At 35.6% G+C, this 12672-nt stretch overlaps 1 protein-coding gene across 2 annotated transcripts in view; it reads right to left on the reverse strand.

Moving 5' to 3' along the window:
* The window catches only part of CLIC2 (chloride intracellular channel 2), a 37914-nt gene extending 25456 nt beyond the window's left edge, over nt 1–12458 (reverse strand). Inside the window, exon 1 of one of the 2 annotated variants that reach the window (XR_013412565.1) lies at nt 11971–12458. Coding sequence is in view for 1 of the 2 variants with exons in the window: in NM_001266882.2 (NP_001253811.1) it covers nt 11971–12027 (57 nt within the window). In the remaining variant the exon portion in view is untranslated. The remainder of the gene's footprint in view (nt 1–11970) is intronic. The other variant, NM_001266882.2, reaches the window with a different exon arrangement.
* Between the last annotated feature and the right edge of the window lie 214 nt (nt 12459–12672).

The raw sequence follows: 12672 nt of genomic DNA on the forward strand, positions 1-12672 counted from the left end.
TCTCAAGAACTCCATCATCTATGGACAGAGAGATATACAGAAGCAAATAATTTCATTATATGTAAAGTTACAACTGTGATGGGTACATAATAGTAATAAATTTTATATATTATCAGAATTTATATAATTTTCCTATTGATAGACATTTAAGATATTCCAAAATTTTTACTAATCTAAGTACTTCAGAAACAAACATTTCTGGGCATATAGCTTCTTCCACTTCTGAGATTATATCTTTAAGGTTAATCTTTAAAATGAAAATGGTGAGTAAAATGTATGCACATTTCCCATTTTGATAGCTCTTACCAAATTTCCTTTCTGAAAGGTATCTTTCCATATGGCCATTGACCGTTTCCTTATTTTGCTAATTGTTTGTTCATGACAGTTTTTAATTTTTTTATGAAGGTAATGACTTTTTCTTATTGTTTGGAAAAATTATTTGTATATTAAAGACATTAACTCTTTGTGATACATGTTACATGTAATTTTAAAAACATGGATTATATAAAATTTAAATTTACATGAGATCTACCATTCTTTCCCAAAAACTCCTTAAGCTGATAAGCAACTTCAGCAAAGTCTCAGGACACAAAATCAATGTGCAAAAAGCATTTCTATACACCAGTAATAGACAGTCAAATCATGAGTGAACTCCTGTTCACAATTGCTACAAAGAGAATAAAATACCTAGGAATACAACTTACAAGGGACGTGAAGGACTTCTTTGAGGAGAACTACAAACTACTGCTCAAGGAAATAAGAGAGGACACAACAAATGGAAAAACATTCCATGCTCATGGATAGGAAGAATCAATATCGTGAAAATGGCCATACTGCCCAAAGTAATTTATAGATTCAATGCTATTCCCATCAAGCTACCATTGCCTTTCTTCACAGAATTCGAAAAAATCTACTTTAAATTTCATATGGAACCAATAAAGAGCTTGTATAGCCAAGACAATCTGAAGCAAAAACAAAAACAAACAAAAAACCCAAGCTGGAGACATCACGCTACCTGACTTCAAACTATACTACAAGGCTACAGTAACCAAAGCAGCATGGTACTGGTACCAAAACACATATATAGACCAATGGAACAGAACAGAGGCCTCAGATATAACACCACACATCTACAACCATCTGACCTTTGACAAACCTGACAAAAACAAGAAATGGGGAAAGAGTCCCTATTTAATAAATGGTGGTGGGAAAAGTGGCTAGCCATATGCAGAAAACGGAATCTGGACCCCTTCCTTACACCTTATACAAAACTTAACTAAGATGGATTAAAAACTTAAACGTAAGACCTAAAACCATAAAAACCCTAGAAGAAAACCTAGGCAATACCATTCAGGACATAGGCATGGGCAAAGACTTCATGACTAAAACACCAAAAGCAATGGCAACAAAAGCCAAAATTGACAAATGGGATCTAATTAAACTAAAGAGCTTCTGCACAGCAAAAGAAACTGTCATCAGAGTGAGCAGGCAACCTACAGAATGGGAGAAAAATTTTGCAGTCTATCCATCTGACAAAGTGCTAATATCCAGAATCTACAAGGAACTTAAACAAATTTACAAGAAAAAAACAACCCCATCAAAAAGTGGGCAAAGAATATGAACTTCTCAAAAGAAGACATTTATGCGGCCAACAACCATAGGAATAAAAGCTCATCATCACTGGTCATTAGAGAAATGCAAATCAAAACCACAATGAGACAACATCTCACACCAGTTAAAATGGCAATCATTAAAAAGTCAGGAAACAACAGATGCTGTAGAGGATGTGGAGAAATAGGAACGCTTTTACACTATTGGTGGGAAGGTAAATTAGTTCAATCATTGTGGAAGACAGTGTGACAATTCCCCAAGGATCTAGAATCAGAAATACCATTTGACCCAGCAATCCCATTACTGGGTATATACCCAAGGGATTATAAATCATTCTACTATAAAGGCACATGCACACATATGTTTACTGCAGCACTATTTACAATAGCAAAGAGTTGGAACCAACCCAAATGGCATCAGTGATAGAGTGCACAAAGAAAATGTGGCACATATACACTATGGAATACTTTGTAGCCATAAAAGAGAATGAGTTCATGTCCTTTGCAGAGACATGGATGAAGATGGAAACCATCATTCTCAGCAAACTAACAGAAAACCAAACATCACAAGTTCTCACTCATAAGTGGGAGTTGAACAATGAGAACACATGGACACAGGGAGGGGAACATCACACAATGGAGCCTTTTGTGGAGTCGGGGGAAATGAGAGGGAGAGCATTACCTAACGCATGTGGAGCCCAAAACCTAGATGACGGGTTGATGCGTGCAGCAAACCACCATGGGACATGTATACCTAGGTAACAAACCTGCATGTTCTGCACATGCATCCAAGAACTGAAAGCATAATAAAAAAAGAAAATGTGATATATATACACACACACACACACCATGGAATACTACTCAGCCATAAAAAGGAACTAAATAATGGCATTTGCAGCAATCTGGAAGGAATTGGAGACTATTATTCTAAGTGAAGTAACTCAGGAATGGAAAACCAAACATGGTATGTTCTCACTCATAATTGGGAGCTAAGCTATGAGGACGCAAAGGCATAAGAATGATACGATGGACTTTGAAGACTCAGAGAAAGGGGTGGGGGAGTGAGGGATAAAAGACTACACATTGGGTACAGTGTACACTGCTTGGGTGATGGGTGCACCAATATCTCTTAAGTCACTACTATATATCTTATTCACGTAACCAAACATCACCTATTCCCCAAAAACCCATTGAAAAATAAATAATTTTTTTTTAAAAAAGAAACAAAATCATTGTGTTGTATACACTGAATATATACAATTTTTATTTGCCAATTAAATACTCTAAAATAAAAAAGGAAAAAAGAAAATGAGCAAATGACATGAACAGACATTGCACATACAGATGACAAATAAGCACATAAAATGTTCAATTTTATTAGCCTTTAGGGAAATGCAAATTTAAACAATAAAATGTCACTACACACCTTTCAAAATAGTTAAGATAAAAATAGTGACAACACAAAACGCTGGTGAGAATGCACAGAAATATTGCTGGGTTTAATGTAAAATAGTATGACCACACTGGAAAGCACTTTGGCAATTTCTTACAAATCTAAACATGCAGCTGCTACGCAACCAAACAACTAGACCCTTTGGCATTTATCTCAGAGAAATGAAAACTTATGTCCATAAAGAAACCCGTAAAAGAGGATTTATACAGCCTTGTTTGTAATAACCCCAAACTGGTGACAACCAAAATGTCCTTCAACAGCTGAATAATTAAGCCAATTGTGGCCTATCAGTATCATGGAGCAGTACTCAGCAATTAAAAGGATCGAACTGTTGATACACACAACAACTTGGATGAAGTTCCAGGGAATTATGCTGAGTGGGGAAAAAAAGACAACCCCAAAAGGTGATATACTGTATTATTCCATCCACATAGCATTCTTGACATGATAAAATTATCAAAGCGGAAGAGATTAATGGTTGAGGGATTGGGTGAGACACAAGTGGATGTGGCTTTAAAAGGGCAACACGGATCTGTGTAGTGATGAAAATCTTCTGTATCTGACTGCATCAATGTCAATAATGTCCTGGTTTTCTTATCGTACTATAGTTTTACAAGATGTTATCATTAAGGGAAACTTGGTAAGGGGCACACAGAATCTCTCTGTATTATTTATTAAAATGGCAGGTGAATCTTCAACCATCTCAACATAACACCTTAATTTTAAAAAATTTTAGTCATAAGAAACAAGACACACATACACACAGAGAATATATTTAATGTCATAGAAATAAATTCATAATACATTGTTAAATAAAAATAGCTTACAAAACAATATATTAAAAGCAATGGCAAAAAGCGCAATTAATTTTGTACCAACCTAATATATGAAATAACCTCTTTTTGATGAATATATTTATCTATATGAGTGAAGAAATAGAGCATAAAAAGCTATACACATAAATGTTAAAGTGGGTGGTATCATGGATGATTTTTATTGATTTTATTTTCACTTAGCGATATTTTGTAATTTATGTAACTAAAATAAAATAAAGTCACTTAAAAAAAAAAGAATGAGATCATGTCCTTTATAGGAACATGAATGGAGCTAGAAGACATTATCCCTAGCAAATTAATGCAGCAACAGAAAACCAAATACCACACATTCTCACTTAAGTGGCAGCTAAAAGAAGAGAATACATGGACTCATAAAAGGAAACAGCAGACACTAGGGCCTATTGGAGGGCGGAGGGTGGAGGGTGGGAGGAAGGAACAGATCAGAAAAAAAATAAAACCTAATGGGTACTAGGCTTAATACCTGGGTGATGAAATAATTTGTACAACAAACCCCCATGACACAAGTTAACCTATATATCAAATCTGCACATGTACCCCTGTCCTTAAAAGTGGAAACAAAACCAAAATGGAAGACCATTTATCATGACCAAGTGCAATTTATTCCAGTGATGCAAGAATGGTTCAACATACACACATCAATTAATGAGACACATCAACAGAATGAAGAACAAAAACCTTATGATCATTTTAATTGTGCTGAAAAAGCATTTGATAATATTAAACATCCCTTTATGACAAAAAACCCTCAAAAACACGGGTATAGAAGGAACATACCTCAACAGAATAAAAGCCATATATGACAAACCCATAGCTAGTATTATACTGAATGGAGAAAAACTGAAAGCCTGTCCTCTAAGATCAGGAACATAACAAGGATGCCCACTTTCACCACTATTATTCAACATAGTACTGGAAGTCCTAGCCAGAACAAACAGACAAGATAAAGAAATAAAAAGGCATCCAAATTGGAAAGGAGGAAGTCAAATTATCTTGTTTGCAGATGATATGACCTTATATTTGGAGAAACCTAAACACTCCAATGAAAACTCTTAAAGTTGATAAATTCAGTAAAGTTGCAGGTTACAAAATCAATGTACAAAAATCAGTGACATTTCTATATGCCAACAGTGAACAATCTGAAAAAAATCAAGAAAGTAATTCCATTTACAATAGCTACAAATGAAATAAAGTACCTAGTAATTAACAAAAGTACTAAAAGATTGCTACATGAAAACTATAAAACATTGATACAAGAAATTGAAAAAGACACACAAAAATGGAAAGATATTCTATATGAATTGGAAGAATAAATATAGTTGAAATGTCCATAGTACCCAAAGCAATCTATAGATTCAATGCAATCCCTATCAAAATGACAAAGACATTATTCACAGAAATTTTAAAAAATCCTAATATTTATATGGAACCAGGAAAGACCCAGAATAGCCAAAGCTATCTCCTAAGGAATACCTGACTTCAAATTGTACTACAGAGCTATAGTAACCAAAATGGCATGGTCCTGGCATAAAAAAGACACATAGATCAGTGGAAAAGAATAGAGAACCCGGAGATAAGTCCATACATTTACAGTGAACTCATTTTCAGGAAAGGTGCCAAGAACATATACTAGGGAAAGGACAATCTCTTCAATAAATGGTGCTGGGAAAACTGGATATCCATATGCAAAAGAATGAAACTAGACCCCTATCTCTCACTATATACAAAAAATCAAATTCAAATGGATTAAAGACTTAAATCTAAAACTTGAAACTGTGAAACTACTAAAAGAAAACATTAGGGAAACTCTTCAAGACATCAGAGTGGGCAGAGATTTCTTGAATAATATGCCATAAATACAGGCAAGCAAAGCAAAAATGGACAAATGGCATCACATCAAGTTAACAAGCTTCTGCACAGCAAAGGAATCAACAATATGAAAAGACGACCCACAGAATGGGAGAAAGTATTTGCAAACCACCTATCTGACAAGAGATTAAATAACCAGAATATATAACGAGCTCAAATAACTCTATAGGAAAAAATCTAATACTGTGTTTGACAAATGGGCAAAAGATGTGAATAGACATTCCTCAAAAGAAGATATACAAATGGTGAAGAGCCATATGAAAAGGTGCTCAATGTCATTGATAATCAGAGAAATTCGAATCAAAACTACAATGAGATATCAACTCAGCTCAGTTATTAGGTTGGTAAAAAAGTAATTGCAGTTTTGCCATCACTTTCAGTTGCAAAAACCGCAATTACTTTTGCACCAACCTAATAAAATGGCCTTTATCCAAAAGACAGGAAATAACAAATGCTGGTGAGGATATGGAGAAAAGGAAATCCTCATACACTGTTGGTGGGAATGTAAATTAGTACAACCACTATGGAGAACAGTTTGGAGGTTCCTCAAAAAAATAAAAATAGAGCTACCTTATGATCCAGCAATCCCACCTCTAGGTATCTACCTAAAAGAAAGGAAATCAGCATATCGTGGAGATCTCTGCACTCCCACATTCATTGCAGTACTATTCACAATAGCCAAGATTTGGAAGCAACCTAAATATCCCATCAACAGATGAATGGAGCCGGGCGCGGTGGCTCAAGCCTGTAATCCCAGCACTTTGGGAGGCTGAGACGGGCGGATCACGAGGTCAGGAGATCCAGACCATCCTGGCTAACATGGTGAAACCCCGTCTCTACTAAAAAATACAAAAAACTAGCCGGGCGTGGTGGCGGCGCCTGTAGTCCCAGCTACTCGGGAGGCTGAGGCAGGAGAATGGCGTGAACCCGGGAGGCGGAGCTTGCAGTGAGCTGAGATCCGGCCACTGCACTCCAGCCTGGGCGACAGAGCCAGACTCCGTCTCAAAAAAAAAAAAAAAAAAAAAAAAAAAAACAGATGAATGGATAAAGAAAATGTGGTGCATATACACAACAGAGTACTATTCGACCACAAAAAAGAATGAGATTTAGTCATTTGCGATAACATGGAAGGAACTGGACATCATATGTTACAGAAAATAAGCTAGGCACAGAAAGACACTCTTCACATGTTCTCACTTATTTGTGAGAGCTAAAAATGAAAACAATATAACTCAGAGAGAGAGAGAGTAGAAGGATGGCTACTAGAGGCTGGGAAGGGTAGTGAGGGGGTGTGTGTGGGGAAGTGAAGAGTGTTAATGGGTACAAAAAATAGCTAGGAAGGATGAATAACACCTAGTATTTACTAGCACAATAAGGTGACTGCAGTGAAAAATAATTTAATTGTACATTTAAAAATAACTAACACAGTTTAATTGAATTGTTTGTAAACCAAAAGATAAATGCTTGAGGGGATGGATACCCCATTTACCTGATGTGATTATTACATGTTGTATGCCTGTATCAAAATATTCTGTGTAATCCATAAATATATATCATAAATATATATACCTACTGTGTACTCACAAAAATTAAAAATTAAAGTTAAAAACCAATTAAAATGGGGAAGAGATTTGAGCACGTTAAAAAGGAAGATATACAGATGATAAATAAGGACATGAAAAGATGCCCAATATCATTAGACATGTGGGAAAGGCAAATTAAAACCACAACGAGCTAACATGATAAACACATTAGAATAACTGAAATGAAAAAGAATGACCATACCAAGTGTGGACAGGAAAGTGGAGCAAGTGGAACTCTCACATAATGAAGTGAAGTGTAAAATGGTACAACTGCTTTTTAAAATATTTTGTCAAAGTTAAATATGTACCTATTATATGACCCAGCAATTCCAATCTTAGGTCTTTACCCAAGAGAAATGAAAGCATATGGCCATAGAAATATGTAAGTGAATACTTATAACAATATTCACAATAGCCCCAAACTGGAAACAACCCAAATGTCTTTCAATGGGTGAATGAATAAACACATTATGGTATATCCATACAATGGAATGCTTCAGTAATAAAAAGGAATGAGATATTGAAACACACAACAACATGGGTGCATCTTAAAATAATTATGCTGAGTGAAAGAGAGCAGGCACAAAAGCATACATACCATATAATTTTATCTACAGAAAATTCTAGAAAATGTAAGGCTAACAGAAAGCAGATCAATGGTTGGCTGTGGCGGAGAGAGGTAAAGGGTAGGGTAGGGAAGACTGACTGCAAAGAGACACAAGGGAACTTTCTGAGGTGATGGACGTATTCTACATTTTGATTGGAATGGTGGTTATATGTGCATATACATTTGTCAAGTTATTGAACTGTACACTTAATGCATGCATTTTATTTTATGTAAATTTTACCTTGATAAAATATATGAATATAGAGAAATTCAAAAAGAAGAACAAAAAACACCCCCAAATAAATGATATTATGCAGAGGTTGCAGACATTGCAATGACAAAGGTAAGGATATGACTATGGGAAGAAGCACCTGAGAGATGATAAGGACTAAGATCCCTGGAGGAGGGAAAGTCAGGGATCTGAGGGGCTAGAGTGTTGGAAAAATCATCTGTGTAGATATTAAAATCACCAAGAATTATGATAAGAAAGACTAGAGAGAGTAGCCTATACAAGGAAATAAAAGGTACTTAATCTTACGGCTGCTCTGATCTATTATGCGTAGCATTATTAAGGTCCAGAAACACTGGACAAAATTTCAATTTTTTGACAAAATTTTCTTTCCGTGATAGTGGATGTGACAAAGAAAATGATATTGTTGATCTTTGTGATGGCGGGGTGTGAAGAGGTATGGGAAGAGACAACCAACCTTAGCAGCTGCATTTGTTTTGTAATGGAAGTCAGACTAAGGATCCAATCAAAACTAGGTTTAGTGAGGGGAAACATGATTAAGGGTGGGAGGCAGGAAGAAGAATGGAGTCTGATAATAGACACAGCAGGAAGGGTGGATTGCCTTTGGCAAAAGGAGAATAAAACACTGAGGTGTGGGGGAAATGCAGTAAAGTTTTACAGGAAAACAGAAGATTGTTTTTTTTTTTTTTTCTGTTATGTTATGCTGATTTAAAGTGCCATCACATAAAATTTTAGGATATAAATTCACTAGCCTGATTGATGAATTACCGACCTCTTAATTATCTTCAGCTGGCAAAGACAGGCTGTGGCCATTCACCAAAACAATTTTTTTTCTCTTTGTGTTTGTGATCTAAGTTTTTAAACATGAAAAATAATAATGGCAATGATAGTTAACATTTATATAGTATTTACTACATTGCCAACTACTGTGCTTTATATACTTGTTTTATTTAATGCTTACAAATAGGATGATGCTATGAGGTAGGCTCTGTTATTACTCTTGTTTTACAGGTGAGGAAACTGAGGCTCAGAGAGGCTAATTTCCTCAAGTACAGTCGGCTAATCAAGAGTTGATGACATACATCCTCTTCTCACTTAGCAAATTCAGGACTAGGACTATATCCTCCATACACCATACTCTTAAACACTGCCTTCTCTCATTTAATAGTTTCGTCGAATTTTTATATTAATCAGTCTTTATGAGTATTTATAATAGCTATAAGATACTTTGAAATGGTCTGAACACTCAGAGAAGAGTATCATCTCTTCCCTCTTTCTCCCACACATTAAAAAAGTTTTTGACAAAATTATTACATTCAGAATTTTGGTCCAAATATTAGATTCCATAATTTTATGTACAAATATACTAAAACTTAATTTTAGAGTCTTTGGTGCAGAATGCAAACATTCCATATAACAACAAACAACAAACCATTAAGATTATTTCATCCCTGCACTTAGAGAAAATAAAATGTGTGTTATCAAATCCTTTGTTCTTAGTTATTAGATAGAAACCTTGCTCAAATCATTCAGAGCTAAAAGACAATGTTTTTATTGACTACACAGAACACATAGATATTGTGGTATAAATTCTTAATTGTGACAGGAGAATGCTTAATCTCTTGTAGTAATGCCTTTTAAAAATTACTCATTAGCACTTTTAGTCCTTCTCAACCCCTATTTCCCCTCCCAATATCTTCCATGAAACTTCTAGAGACCTGTGGAACACAGCTTAAAATAAAACAAAAACCTGGACCAGATGATATTTGAGGTTCTTCCAGAAAATCTGTAGTTTGTATCAATGTCATCAGATAAGCTTACATCTATCTAGAGCACTCCACCTGATAAAATTCTGGAATAGTTTACTAAAAAGTTCACACAACTGAAAACAATTGAATAATATTAGACATAGTTATTTTAAAGTATTGGAATTCTAACTCTGCTACTAACTAGCTATGTGACCTTGGGCAAAGTTACTTAGCTGCTCTTTGCTTTAATTTCTGTATTCATAAAAGAGGGTTAATAATAAACCACTTAGCACAGTGCCTACCATATAGTAAGTACTCAATAAATTATTGGTTACTTTGAAAGTTATTATTTAATTCAACATTTTCTCATCCATGTGTGACTTGCTAAAGTTTCCTGTCCAGATTACCACCCAAATATAAAAAGTCTATGAAGATAAACACATACATCAAAGCCAACAATTGATTTAAGGAGTCTAATTGAGTTGAATTAACAGTTCGTACAAAGGGAACACTTTAGTTACCCAGTGAAGAGACATTACTTCTGATTTGGAATTGGTAAATGTAAAAAGCTAGCTAGGAAATTACAGCTCATTTATATCCTATCTGAGCAGTTATATGTTTTGCTACAACCCAGAGATAGGAGAAGTCGCTCTTATGCCCGATAGTTTAGCAAACACTTAATCGCGTTACCTAGCACTGCAGGAATTCAAGGGTCTTTCTCTCACAATTTTGAAAGGACAGGTTGGTGATGTCCTTAGTGTATATATGTGACAAACTGTTAAATAATCTAAATGGCTGTAAACACATACTTTTGCCAATAGGTATTTAACTTAACATTTGGTGAGTATATCTCATTTTATGTCTTTGTAAGCCATCAGGAAGTTGTATAGTTTTAGAGGCAAGTTACTTAAACTTTATTGCCTTAGTTTACCTATCTAGAAATGATGAGAACAACATTATAATATTGTAATAACTAAAAGTTGTAATGAAGTAGTAATAACTACTACTATCACTACTACTACTGATGATGCTAGTAATATATAAGCACCGTTAATAACAACCTCTCTCCTAAGGTGTTAGGACTAAATTAGGTAACATATGTAAAGTGTTTAGAAAAGAGCCAGGCACAATATGAGTTTGTTATTGTTCTTATTATCCTGAATACTTCCAATAGTCAATGAAAATAAAGGGAAAAGCTAAACAGTTAATGCAAGCAAGGATTTAGTAACTAATTTTTACTGGGAATAACCCATATAAGTTTTTCTTCCTTGATGAGCTAATTTGGAAACACATGTTCCTTTCTCTTGATTTAGGGGTTTTCCAAAGTGCTTTTCTGAAAAGTTAAGACATGTTAAAAAAAAAACCAAAAAACTCCATGGCAGACCAAAAAGAAGCAGCAGAGCATTCTAAAATGTCCCCCTCCTCACATAACAAGCACATAGACTCCTGGTTTTTTTCTCCCACAGTGTCCATGTGACCCTGCTGTGATGTTTGTCCATTGTAGAAGTTTAGAAAGTTCTGTCTGGGCTATGTGTGGGAATGGAGTTCTCAGGTCATTCTCCACCCTCCCCTCCACCCAGTCAGGCCTTTCAAAACCTATCTCATAAAACACAGATTCCGAGACTTGGAAAGCCCTTAAGGATCATCTTGTCATGCTCCTTCATTGTATAGATGGAGAAACAAAGGTCTGGAGAGAGGGAGGGATTTTTCTAAGGTTATATAGGAAGCCATTGCGAATATAAGTTAGTTGCTCACTACAAACCAGTCTAGTGCTTTTCCACCATATCACCTTGCCTTTTTCAGAAGAGTTCTCTTTTCCTGTTGTCATCTAAGAACAGTCACATACCCGGGCATTTTTCTAGAACTCAGAGTAGGAAAATAATCACAACATTTTTTCCTATCTCTAGCCCAAATGTGGAGAATTTTTAAAAACATTGGACTTCAGTGTCAAAAACTAATATATTCTACATGCAGTTATTATAGCTGGAAAACTTACCTTTACAAAAAGCTCAATCTCAGGGTCCACTTGAGTGCTGGGCCTCAGGCCTGACATCTTTGTCTTTACTGCCAGTTGTCAGCCTCCTGCCTCCTGTAGAGTCCACAATACTTGTAGACTCTTTTCTCAATTTTATCCAAAGACTCAAGTAATGTTGGTGCTTTAAGAAGAGAGTCTAGTTTGTAGTGGACTGAGTCAGACCTGGAGCCAGTCTCTTCTCTCAAGAGGTGTGACGCAGAAAATTCTAGATGCTTAAGTGCAGCTCTTGAATTCGTTTTCCTTCTTCCTCCTGACCTAACATTTAAATCAAGGAGGAGCCAAAGGGCTGTGTATAAACTGGCTGGCTAGAAGGGTGGGGGTGTTTCCAGAGAGGCTTCAATGCCATGAGTCAGCATAGGAGAAACACATGCACACAAACACACACATGCAGTGCTAGCTTCTATATATCAAGCAGACCAGATGTTCTCTAGAGCCTCCCTTTGAGTCCTGGGCTCCATGCCCAGAAAAGGGCCTCTTATTGGTGTTCCTGTAACTTGAAAGCATTTCCAGGAAAAGGGCCAGAAATGACTTGGATTTTTATTATTGAAAAGGATGTTTATCCAATGATACTGTCTAAAAGAGGGTTAAAAAATTGTACTTTATTAAATGTTTCCACCTCCAATTCTACTGCTCACACAGCCAGATTTCTGTTCTGGGTTGCAA

The sequence above is a fragment of the Macaca mulatta genome, chromosome X (assembly GCF_049350105.2).
Source record: "Macaca mulatta isolate MMU2019108-1 chromosome X, T2T-MMU8v2.0, whole genome shotgun sequence".
Taxonomy (NCBI): domain Eukaryota; kingdom Metazoa; phylum Chordata; class Mammalia; order Primates; family Cercopithecidae; genus Macaca; species Macaca mulatta.